This window comes from Paramisgurnus dabryanus, chromosome 20 (genome assembly GCF_030506205.2).
Source record: "Paramisgurnus dabryanus chromosome 20, PD_genome_1.1, whole genome shotgun sequence".
NCBI lineage: Eukaryota > Metazoa > Chordata > Actinopteri > Cypriniformes > Cobitidae > Paramisgurnus > Paramisgurnus dabryanus.
In genome coordinates, this window is record NC_133356.1 from 31,608,773 (window position 1) to 31,622,223 (window position 13,451).

The 13,451-nt window shown below is 35.4% G+C and overlaps 1 protein-coding gene across 2 annotated transcripts in view; it reads left to right on the plus strand.

Annotated features, from left to right (window-relative positions):
• Positions 1–13,451, plus strand: part of rps6ka2 (ribosomal protein S6 kinase, polypeptide 2) — a 76,318-nt gene that overhangs the window by 4,085 nt on the left and 58,782 nt on the right. Inside the window, exons 2-5 of one of the 2 annotated variants that reach the window (XM_065250425.1) lie at positions 6,198–6,314; positions 11,098–11,179; positions 11,954–12,034; positions 13,251–13,330. In XM_065250425.1, coding sequence (XP_065106497.1) covers positions 6,198–6,314; positions 11,098–11,179; positions 11,954–12,034; positions 13,251–13,330 — 360 coding nt within the window. The remainder of the gene's footprint in view (positions 1–6,197; positions 6,315–11,097; positions 11,180–11,953; positions 12,035–13,250; positions 13,331–13,451) is intronic. The other variant, XM_065250433.1, reaches the window with a different exon arrangement.

The window sequence follows — 13,451 nt, forward strand, 5'->3', positions numbered from 1 at the left end:
AAGCAACACAAAAGTAGTATAGTTTTTCACTAGCTGTGATTATTTAAACTCTAGATGTGGAATATGTTGAGCAGTCAGGATTTATATTATACAATATAACAAACACAAGTATATGTGCTCCCACATATCAGTAAAATGGATTTTAGCCAGTGATATCTTGCCTATCATCTTAAATCTATGAGAGATTTAAGTTTTATGACACCTGAGGGGATCCTGAGCAATTGAGAAGAGGTTCATTCTGGTGTTAATGATAGTGATGTGTGCCCAGTCTAAAGAGCATTAAAAATGCCACAGGGAGCAAGTGGACATTGATATACGTATAATGGAAGACAGGAAAATAAACCCAAAGATTTACTAAAATGCATCCAGCTTGATTTCTCTACATGTGTTTTATTAGGCAGTATGGCAGGTAAGGGACATGAGAGATGTCATCAGTGGCGTGTTTACCATTTTGGGGGCCCTAAGCAAAGTCCAAGGACCTGGGGCCCCCCATGCCCCAACATTAAGAAAAAAATTCTTGGTTTAAAAATACAAATAGTGCCCATTGTCTTATTCAAAAGAATAAAGAATCATTATCTGTCAAAAACATAAAGGTCTTGATTTTACCGCAGTGGTTTCCAAACTTTTTCCAAAAGGCCTCCCTTTTGTACAGAAATATATTTTTAAGCCTATCTCAGATATATCCTTTGCTGGCAAATTCCTTATAGGATGTATTTAAAATGATGTAATTAATACAGTACTCCAACTTCAGTGTGTGATCTTAAAAAAAAAAAAAAAAGAAATAAGCGAAAGCGAATAAAAGAATGCTTACCACGCAGACTTTTTATAACTCTGCAATCATTAAATAAAAAATCATTAAATAAGTTAACCGCTTGTGGACAGTAGGGGGCCCCCCAAGCCCGTGGGGCCCCAAGCAATTGCGTGGTTTGCGTGGTGGGTAAACACGCCACTGGATGTCATTGTTATGATCATAGGCTACGGAATATTATGGTTATGCTAAATAGATACTTTATCAAAATATTCATCTGTAGTAAAACACGTCTATAGTTTACTAAACAATAAGTCCACCATTTATTGAACTCAAAGAGTTACCTGAGATGGGAAATATGTTATTCATTGTTTAGTTTGATTATGTTGTCATTTAAAGACGCTGGATTTTTAACTCCTAATTTTTTTATACTACACATGTATATTAGATTGAGCTGTTTCATGTTAATTTTATATGTTGAATTTAAACTCTGTATACTATTATATGATGCATACTATTTAAAGCAAGAGAAACAGTAGGCGTTATTCCATGCTAAGATTTAAAATATAAGTATGCAGTATTGTTGTCAAGACAACATAAAGGTTCATACTGTGCACTTGTATAGTACAGAGTAACACAGAATTTTTTTTATAGCAGCAGGTCTTTATTAGTGTTGTGTTAACTATATATTAATGTGATTAATTAGATTTTACATAGCGATTCATGCATGTTAAGATCACTAACTATTCATTATATGGCTAATCTAGTTATGCAATAGCTCATATCTAAACTAATGTCCAGTCTTTTATTTCTATTAAAGGATCTAACAGATCAGTGTCATATCCAGTTACATAACCCTAGCCAGGCTGTCACGTGGCAGATTTTCAGATCCTATAGATTATAATCTAATTACAAATGGCAGAAAGTTATTTCTTTAATAAATCCATACATTAAAAATATCTCTACTTTGAAATTAGTCACAGAGTATGGCAATTAAAATGACTCAGTCTACCCTTTAAAATGTTAAGATTAGACAAATAAAACTAAATTCTCATATTTCAACCCTGTATCACAAAATTATGTACCTATACACGGTTTTCCGCCTTTTGCGTTAACATGTCACGCATTTCTGCTTATGTGTCACTGTCACATATATTTAACTAAAGGATTATTAGGAACAGCTGTTCAATTTCTCATTAATGCAATTATCAAATCAACCAATCACATGGCAGTTGCTTCAATTCATCTAGGGGTGTGGTCCTGGTCAAGAAAATCTCATGAACTCCAAACTGAATGTCAGAATGGAAAAGAAAGGTGATTTAAGCAATTTTGAGCGTGGCATGGTTGTTGGTGCCAGAAGGGACGGTCTGAGTATTTCACAATCTGCTCAGTTACTGGGATTTTCACGCACAACCATTTCTAGGGTAGCGTTTACAAAGAATGGTGTGAAAAGGGAAAAACATCCAGTATGTGGCAGTCCTGTGGGCAAAAATGCCTTGTTGATGCTAGAGGTCAGAGGAGAATGGGCCGACTGATTCAAGCTGATAGAAGAGCAACTTTGACTGAAATAACCACTCGTTACAACCGAGGTATGCAGCAAAGCATTTTTCCAGATCTCAACCCAATAGAGCATCTTTGGGATGTGGTGAAACGGGAGCCCTGGATGTGCATCCCACAAATCTCCATCAACTGCAAGATGCTATCCTATCAATATGGGCCAACATTTCTAAAGAATGCTTTCAGCACCTTGTTGAATCAATACCACGTAGAATTTAGGCAGTACTGAAGGCGAAAGGGGGTCAAACACAGTATTAGTATGGTGTTCCTAATAATCCTTTAGGTGAGTGTATTTGTTACTCAACTGTTTTGTCCTATTTCAAAACCATTGACACTTCGGTTTAGGGTTAGATTTGGTGTTTGCGTTAGGATGTCACTTGGTTTATACCTTTTTCTCATTATTTATTTTTTATATGTTATGATTTTTAAACCATTGTCGCCTGGCGTAAGGGTTAGAGTTGGTTTTGGGTAAAGATGTCATTTTATGTAAATCTAACCCTAAACCAAAGCGACAATGGAAATAAAATAGGACAAAATAGTTGAGTAACAAATACGTGACAGTGACACGTAAACAGAAATGCGTGACATGTTCACGCAAAAAGGCGGAAAACCTTGTCAGTGTCACTCAAAAGACTCACAAATTTACATGACTATAGGTACGTAATTTTGTGATACTGGGTTGCATATTTATTAATACCCCCCCCCCCCCACGATTAATAGATCCTCCATGTTCTTTAACCTGTCCCGTATTTCCAATCATCTTCACCTGCTATCACCATCATCAACTATAGTACTTAAGCTCTCTTGTTTCCTTTATTATTTGTTTATCCTTGAAGTTGTTAAATGTGAGTGTTCATACCAGTCTTATGAGTTTGTTGGATTTGAAATATTCCTTGTCTGTTGTCTTCCTCCATACACGTCACGGAACACCCCCCCCCCCCCAAACTTCACCTATGTCGTAAGCAGTGCTATATTTGCTTATGGTTATGAATCAAAGAACACGTGGAAATACTCTGTGGTTCATTTCTGCAGTAATTTGATGAGAAGTGTGTTTTTATGTGGTAGAGTAGTTTGATGTCATTATATTGCTGGTGCTGTGGGATTATCTTCCTCGTTCAGATTCACTGTGTCAGATCAGAGACTCTCACACACAAGCAGAAGCTTCAGTGAAGTGAAGACTCCATCGTTGCAGATGAGATAACGATTAAAATGAGCCTGAATGTAATTCTTGACAACCATTGGGGGAATTTCTAGGAGGAATAGTCTCATTAACTTTTTATATAATTTGCTGTCTGTCTGACTAGCATTTCACTAAAGTAATAATTGTGTATGTCATTTATAATTTAAGAAAAGCAAATGCATTGAATGTACAGTATTAACTACAGACATGTTTAAATTGATCCAAGGTTACATGCAAGTGTGTGCTTAGAACCCAAAACAGATTTTAAATAAATGATTACTGGCTATAAATATTGTATATAATAAATATAAAATAAGGAATAATTGACAACAGGCTATTGAATAATTCTAAAATAATGCACACCCAAGATGCGTATCAAGTGTCTTCAGTATTTATGTACTAACTTGATTTATTTTTATATTATCAAGAAGGAAGCAAAAACTAAACTGATCAAGCAGGCAATCTGTGTTTATTTATGTATTTATTTCCTTCTTTTTTTAAATATTTTATTCATTCTTTTGAATTTTTATATATTTATGCTTTATATGTTGAATTAAATAGTGAGATGGAACTGTAATGTGTTCAACAGACCTGGAACTACTTCATAGGTGTGCATTTACTAAAAAATAATGCAAACCCTAGGACGTTTGTAAACCAATCAAAATGAAGCATTCAATAGCTTTGTAGTATATGTAAACATATGGATTAACAAGTGATTATTGACCTTTAGCTGCCTGCTATGTAATGCCTTGTGACACATTGTAGCCTATGTTTAATCTAGCATCAATTTTTATTATCAAAGTGGCTTTAACTGCTCTTTCATTGTAGTTACCAGCTTTGCATTATGTGTTTAGTGAAGGCCTATTCTTTTAACATGTATGGATTAAAATACTTTTATCATATTGGACGGACAAAATTGATTGCTTGTTAATAGAGTTGCTTTAATGCTAATTGGACCAACTTAGCATAGTAGCTAACTGCTAACCAGATTCTGATAGATAAGGCTGGCTGTTAGTGCTTACTAGCATCTATGGTAATTCCTGTTTACTGTTATGGGCTAAATAGTAGTCTTGATTTTAATACACCTTTCCTGTCAGTGTGACACGCAATGTGTATTGTTAGAAAATGTTAAAAAAGCCTATCAAATGAGCACACTTACCTTATAATGCTTATATAAGCTGTTCTGCTCATCAATGTTAACATTTATGCTATTGTATAATAATAATAATAAAAAAAATAGTAATAATAGTCATCGTCTTAATTAAAATATGGTGCAGCAAAGCAATACACTAACACTGCTAAATAATAAAGGGGTTATTTAATTATTATATATTAGATATTAAGCATTACAATTAAGTTTTTCATTCATTATGTAAGGGGAATATAATATCAAATTTCTAGTGAATAATCTTTAAGATGTTGAAGTATATTCACATGACCATTTTCCTTAGCTTAGCTTTTATATTCAGCTCGCCAAGGAAGGACTGTTATAATTGTTAATAAGTGCTGATGTTGAGCAATAATATACTCATGATTTTCATGATCACTACATTGGAGTGTCCCGCACTGGACATTTAGGATTATGTAATACAGGAGCACATTGATTTCTTTTTGTGCGGGGTGTGACATAAGCCGGTTTAGGAAGCTGTGAGCTGTGTCAGCCCCAGTGTGCATCATTCGCTGTAGTCAGCATTTGAGATCAAAGGCACATATCCACAGCATGGCAACAAGCACAGTAATGTGACGGCTGTAGATGAAAGAGAGAGGGGGGGGGGGGTGCAATGAATTCTTGTTTTTAGTAAATGTGCACATTTATTATGGAGGATGGCATTTTAAGCATTTTAAAGGAATAGTTCACTGAAAAAAAATCTGTGATCGTTTGCTCACCCTTAAGTTGTTTCAAACCTGTATACATGCCTTTGATTTGCTAAACACAAAAGAAGATATTTACAAGAATGTTTGTATCAGAGCAGATTTGGGGGCACCATTGAATTCCATAGCATTCATTTTTTTCTACAGAAGTCAATGGTGCCCCAGAATGATGCATGGCAACAGTTGCTAAAATATGACTGGTAAGCCTGGGCCCATGGCTTAAAAATGGTTAATGTATTTATAATGGTTAATAGTTGTAACACTTCTGTTAACTAAACAAATTACAATTAAGTGTGAGTGTGCTTAATCCAAATGGTCCGTTAAAGGATAGTAAAGCATGAAATGATTTTTGATTGCAACACCCACACAGCCAATAATAGTAAACAATGTAAACTGCATATACGTGTGAGGGTTACAAAAGGTACTGAAAGTTTTGAAGCTAGAAAATCTCATTATTATGTTAGTCAAAGACAAACATCTCTAATTTGCGTCATGACAATAATTTTAGATGCAAGCATCTTTTTCATCACAGTTTGATATTGACTAACTTATGAATTTTTTAATAGCAATTCAAATCCCTCATTTTTATTGTTATCTGCAATTGTTACATATTTTTGGTATTTGTCGGTAGCTTTTTTGAGAACTTACAGTACATCTGGTGAGGTAAAAATCATAGTAGATGAAATTATAATCATACCCCTTCTGCTGGATCTGTTTACTACTCTTACTCAGCATCCAAGCTGGCATCATATCTCAGAATATGCTTTAAAACAGCTTTATGGCAAAAGCACTTATTTATTTCCCTCTGAGCTGTGCATGTGCCATCTGTTGCCTTTGCAGGATGACAGCATCTTAAAGGAGTTTGATATCAGCCATCACGTGAAAGAAGGTTTCGAGAAAGCAGACCCGTCACAGTTTGAGCTGCTGAAGGTGTTGGGACAGGGCTCTTATGGGAAGGTAAGCATCAAACACTCTCGTCTTACTCCCATAATACAGAATCATAAACAGCAGCTGGCTGAATGCAATTTTGTTAATGCAGACGGAGTGCAGGTTTGGGTTAATGGGTGTAATTTAAAAGTAAACACACTTAATTTTTGTGGCCCTGTTTTGACCCTGCTTGTGTTGTGATTATTTTGGGATGGGAAAGGTTTTATGGATCAGTTGTTGCAGGGTTTATGTTGGGTAATTTTAAATTGTCCTAAATATTAAAATTTGCTGTTCCAAAAACCGAATGACATTTTTGCTGTAGAAAAGACAATCCCATAATGCAGTGCAACAAGCTAAGCGAAAAAATCCATCCAAGATGGAGGATAAGATGAGACTAGCGATTGTAATTATACTCCTACATTATACTGAAAAGAATTAATAAAATATTATTAAAAAGTTACCATTTTACCTGAAGTTTGCTCTCTTGCCTATAGTCGACTAATAGTTGAATCATCTATGTGTGTGTGCATGGGTTGGGAGAGGGACCAGACCAGGTAGTCAACAAATGGTTAAACTTAATTTTCTTTCACAAGCAGCACACAGAAACAACTTTCTGATTAAGTGATCAAATCTGCCTTTCAAGAGATTACTGAAGACGTAATTGAAAATGCATTTTTTTTCTTTTTTAAGTTAAAATGAAAGGCAATGTGTATAAACATTCATTTAATGATTCCTCATAACATTTCAAAGCCACGATGTAGAGAACATCACACAAAGATATAACAAAAACTTTCAACTAAACCTAAACTAAACCTCCAAAATAACTAATGTGATCCTGCCTGGGAAGCCCCGGATACAGTTCAGCAATCTTATTTAAATTTGAGATTCACCTCATCTCCTTCGTCCTCCACCACATCACGTTACAGCTTTATGTACAAGAAAAAGACCACCAGTTTAAAAATAATGTTAAAAATGTTGTTGTTTTCATTTGTTTTGTTTTTTTAATAAAATCTTTAAAATACATTTGCTTTAAGTCATGGAGGTAAAATTAGCAGGCTTTTATTTGCTGTAAATGTATTGATATCCTACATAATCATTGTAATCTCATAAAATAATTATTTTATTATGCAAGAAAAGGTTTGTACTCTAAAAATACTTTATTTGTAACAAACAAGAGATAAAGTATTTATAAACGTGCGATGAGTTGTTTCAGCACTTGGACAGCGCAAATGGGCGCAAAATTGGGCGCAAATGCATTTGCTATTTAAACAATGTGGCGCTAAACTTGAAAATGATCATTGCGCCAGGTTGAAACTAGCAAAAGACATTGCGCTGCATTGTGCTGTAAAAAAATACAGCTAAGTAGCAAAACAAAACACAATAAAAACATGATAACATGATGATAAAAATGTTTTGACATGTCATTTTGGAACCAAAACTCTTCATTTGTTATTTGACAAAAATGCAGCATAGTTTTTTTACAGTATATATCTCAACTTTTGACAAGATAACCACACTGTTTTAAATAAATTATAAAACTTGAAAATTGGAACAAATTAGTTTTTTTGATGTTTAGTTGGATGAACTCCTATGATCTTAAATATGACACGCAGAGCACCAAGCGAATTTGGCTAAATAGCATATGCCAGCACACAACAGCGTAAAAAATACAATGAAAAGCAATGCAAAATTTTAATTAGATCACAATTTACCTTTATAATAAATAAAAAATAAAAAGTCAGAATCAGAACAAATGTGACTAAAGTGCAGGGGAACAAGTTAAATCAGATAACCCTGAGTGATCTATAAATAAAATTTAAATAAATAAATTATGAAAATAATGAAAGTATATCCAGATTTGTCAACTTTGTCTTTTTAGCAACAAAGAGACCACTGTTTTGCAATGGCTTATTTACCTGGAAACTTCCTCCCATATGGAAATTTAAGCCCTGTCACAGAGGTTTTTGGATTTATTTACGCACGTTAAAAATATTTATTGAAAGCTACTTTTTTTACATATTATAGTATTATCATAATAATAATAGGTTGTATATAAATATAGTAAGAGAAAGCTGTTATATGTGAAATCAGATATTAAAAACGGCTCGTTCTGTTCTGGTTCTTCATTCTGATTGGTTGAAACGCGTTTTGCCGTGATAAAATACCCCGGTAAACCCACGGTTCAGTCTGCATTACAGAAGTATCACTGCGCCACTGTTGCTGCGTACTGAATTATGAAATAAACACCACAGTCTTTAATCATATTTTTATTTTTCTACATTGGCACAATTATGGCGATATCCAGATAAATGTCATAGATATTGTTAAGTTATTTCGTCAATAAAGAGAAAACGTTCTCTGAGTTGTTTTTGTCTTCAATTGATATTTCCGCTATTATCCACTAGATGGCAATCTTACTCAACTTAAACACTGACGCATTCACTCGACACAACAGCGTTGTGGTGGATTTAGCGTGACGTGTACGTTTTGATGGCTCTGAATCTGATCTCTTACAAAGGTTCTTCACAAAAATGGAATTATCTCCGCTTTTAGCTGAAAAGTTGAGATGTGATAACTGATAAGAGAACAAATCAAATGAAGGTAGGATGAAACGTTTTTTTTTTTTTTTTTTTTTTTTGCTGTTGTTTGAATGCGGATGGTCTGTTTCATTTGATACTTTATGCTTATTTAAAGAAGATAATTTTTTTGCAAGGAATTCAACTAAAACTGGGTGGCAACTTAAAAAAAAACCGGGGAAAGGGCAGAGCCATAGAAAAACAGAGTTGTGCCACTGGAAGTCCAGAAGCTCGCCCGTCACGTGATTCACGGAGATTTCAGTTAGTTCCTAGAAATACATTGAGTTAGAGGCAAAGAGCTGTGATTTTTCTTAATTTATAGTCAAGAAACGTATTTTTTTTTTACAATATTTATATATCACATCAAAATGTGAAGGTAGTATTGTTATGTAGTTATATAAGCAATGTGTTTGTTTTGACAGCTAAGGGGGTTTTAGGCACTCCGCTTCGCGTTGACAGTTGCAAAACTGAATGATCCTTATTTCATAACATATCTGTGACAGTTCTTGTCATAGATATGTATATAAAGGCTAGATGGCTCGTCCGCGCTGATGGCCAATTGAGTGGAACGTCCGCATTTTGGCGGCCATCTTAGGACAGGGCGCTCGCTCACTCGTAGCATTGAGTTTTAATGATGCAGGTACTTTTAAATGACCATAACTTGCTTAATTTTTTACCAATTTTCAAACGGATTGGTTTGTTATAAACGTCAAAGATGTACCTATGACACTGAATACGTATACTAAAAATAAATAAAAAATTCATGAAACATGTTAAAGCATCCATAATTATAGACACGTTAATAACGTTTGTAAAAAACCAAACCGTTTGTAAATCCGTCAAGAATTCAGCAAGTTACGAGCATTTTAGTTGGCGTATGTCACTCACCTTCCGTCCACAGCAGCAGGGAGCAGCACTATGGCAGCACTGACCTAAGATGGCCGCCAAGTGACGACACAGCTGACTCCGCCTTGAGCCATCTAGCCTTTATATACATATCTATGGTTCTTGTCCTATCGAATCTTCGACTTCACCCCCAGTGTCAAATGTGCTTTTCAGGCAGAGTTTGTACACTTTGTGAGTTATCTATACTGTAAAAAGTGAAAGTTGGATCAAGTATTTTTTACTAAAACATATTGGTTGAAAAAACTTTTTTAGGTGTTACGAATTGTAGTCATTTTTTAAGTTTAACTTTTTACAGTTTACACAACAACAATTTTAGCTGTAAACAAGAAAGTTTTTATGTATTTTGGCTGTTTGAAGACAGGTTTCAAAGTGCAAGTTTTAATAACAACGCCTTGTCATCTCAGTGTAAACTACCTAAACGCAAATATGTGATAACAGCGAAAGCATTTACATGCATCAATTTAGTCTATAGGCATGCGTGAGTATAACCAAAACAACAATGGCGGCCTACAGGACTGTGTTTGTGCTGCTCAAGACAAAGTTCACAAACATTTTTCTTTTTCTATTTATCGCTCTGTAGAAGAAAGTGTATTTGCGCAGGCTTCTAGTGTTTCTTTACAAAGTAATATCGCCATCTAATGGCCTGGCACACATAATACAGCAGATTTAGTCATCTTGTCAGATTTGTGTAAATGCAGATCTTTTGTCAGTGTTGTCTTGTGTATGTGAAATGCTTCATAAATGCAAAGGAAAACAATCTTCAGTTAATAATGGTGCGTTCCAGGCAGGTTTTTAAACCCGTGAGTTACGACTTCAAAACCACGACTCACGACCCTATGCGTTCCAGGCAGCCTGTAACTCGTGTTTTTACAACCTTCTACCGGTGAAAGTGCACTGGAACGGCAGTCAAACCCGTGACTTCCCACCCGTGAACTCGTACTAGATCGATGTACTCCCAGTTCAAAGTCGTGAGTCGTGGTTTTGAAGTCGTGAGTTACGGGTTACAGGTTGCCTGGAACGCAGCATAAGTCCATGCACTAAATTACAAGGCATTCAAGGCCGTACAATAGCTTTGTGTGAAGAAACAATGTTGACATCAAACCGACTGTTGTTTTTAATCACTAGAAACCAAAGAATCTGCAGAGTAAAGGATTTGTAAATAGTGTAAGATGAAAATGAATGTGCTGAACTACATTTGTAAACTGTAAATAAAATTAAGCCATTTAAAAAAAGCTATTTTTATTAGAACACAAATCAGGCCACTATCATTTATGACTTTTTTGTGAATATTTTGGGGGTCTTGACTTTCCGGTTTCCTTCCTTCATTTCAGGTGTTCCTGGTGAGAAAAATCAAAGGTTCAGACAAAGGACAACTCTATGCCATGAAGGTGTTAAAAAAGGCAACACTTAAAGGTAAAACTGATGCCTTGGCACTCCAACAGTAAACTTTCAGTGACCTGAATGATTTTTGCAACACATTTTTGCATAAATCTTGCATTTGTCTGTCCTAATCTGAAATCCGGATCCAAAAGCTACGCTTCTAGTTTGAGCGCAGCATGTGATGTGACTAACTGAGCCACTCGAGGGGATGCTGCGTTCTGTGATTGATTTTCAAGATGCATCCGGATCATCAAATTGTCTAACTTAGGGAAAATGTCCCACTCAGACACCCAGGCAATTTTTAGAGTAACTATTTTTCATCAGGATACAAATCCACAGCGACAAAGAAACTGATTTAATCTCAAACAATGCTCGTATCGGACTGACTTTCCTCATTACACATTCAGTTTGGCAATTTATTGCTTTGTTTTGACACAATACACAGAAATCAGCACCAATCCGAGCATAATCGCAGTTATTGCTCCGAATCATGTTTCTCTCTGTTTTGAGTGGTTATCTATTACAACCTGTTCACAACCCACATAACTTGTTCTATGAGTGTTACCATGGTTACAGAGATATTTCCCAAAGTCTTAGCGCTCAGTGGTTAATGTTGAGCAAGTTCTTCATGTACTTGTGAATGAAAAAACACATCACGGTTAGGCAAAGTGTGATCTGCATTTCTTGATATTATGGCTTGCCACTGTAAATGCAGCTTTAGACGGTTACCTTGTTGATAAAATGAAATTTTGGTTAGCTTATATCTTGGGTTTAGTGTCTGACTTCTGTTCTTTGTCTCTTTCTAAGTGCGAGACAGAGTGAGGTCCAAAATGGAGAGAGACATACTCGCAGAAGTCAATCATCCTTTCATTGTCAAACTCCACTATGGTGAGTTGTTGAACACCTGTTGAACACTACTTGGGCACCTGAACATTTTAAGTTAACCCACTTTATTTGCACGTTAAATTAGCGTAATTTGCGCATAAAATTCAGACACGAATATATTTAATTTGCTAGCTATAGCTTGTAGTCTCAATATGTATGTAGCATTTTTTACAATTTACCAGATTATCCGACCTCCTCACTCATATCCTTTTTTATTCTTGTTTCTATAAAAGTACAAAGATACAGTATGTCATTCAGCTTCAAGTGCACACATACAACGAAAATGATTTTGCTCGCTACGTTAATACAAGAGCAATTGGTTAATCTTCTGATTGGTTAATGCATCAGATGCCCCGAAACGCTCAATTTGCGCGAATCGCTTCATTCATGATGTAGGATGTCTATCGCGTCTTTGCGATTGACACTTTATTCGCATCTGGTATAATCGCACCATAAGTGTAATCTGTCACAATGATGGCTAATCTCCAGATTTTTTTCACACACTGTTAATAAAATCAATGGAAAAATTGATGAATTGAAAAGCTGATGGAAAATATTCAGTTTATGCGACCTCTGGCTGGGACTGTACAGCATTGCTTTACAGTGTAATCGACTATGTTACCTTAGACATATCTTAAAATATATCAGTGCCCTTTGTTTTGCCTCAAAATGCACATCAGTAATGTTTTAAGTGAGGCATATTTGTTAAAACTAGTTATATTTATTATTAAACTAAGGCCTAGTCCCGGTTTAAGATAATCCCCTTTCCAGGAAACCACCCCTAAGTGTTTGGATATAGGCCTGGTTATAACTGGTTGTTAATTATTGGCTGTATTAACAGATAGCCCCACTTTAAATTTACATCATTGTTTTAGGCCGCAGAGGATAACAAACAGCACTGGTCTGTTAGCATCACAGAGTCACAGCATTGATACTTTTTGAGGAATTAACTTCTTACTTATAATTTTCTCTACATACTAAATTGTTCATGTAGCTCAGCTGGTAGAGCATAGTGTTAGCATATCAAAGGTCACGGCTTCAATTCCCAGATAAAGCGTGTACCTTGAATTCACTTGGATAAAAGTGTTTGCCACTGGCAAAAATGTAAATTGGAATTAAAGTGGGTATGTTAACATTAAAAGCACATAGGCTGTTGTGTTGTTTTCCACAAGAGAAAACACTGCTTATTAAATGTGACCTTTGTTGCTTTTTCCTGTAGCCTTTCAGACAGAAGGGAAGCTGTACCTTATATTGGACTTTCTCAGAGGGGGAGATCTTTTCACACGTCTCTCCAAAGAGGTCAGTTTTATTGAAACATCTCTTGTCAAAAAAATTTTTTGCTTTGACCAGTGAGCAAAATGTGTTTAGTTGTAAACGTGCCTTGAATCTCTGGGCCCTATCATTCACCCGTCGCAATGCT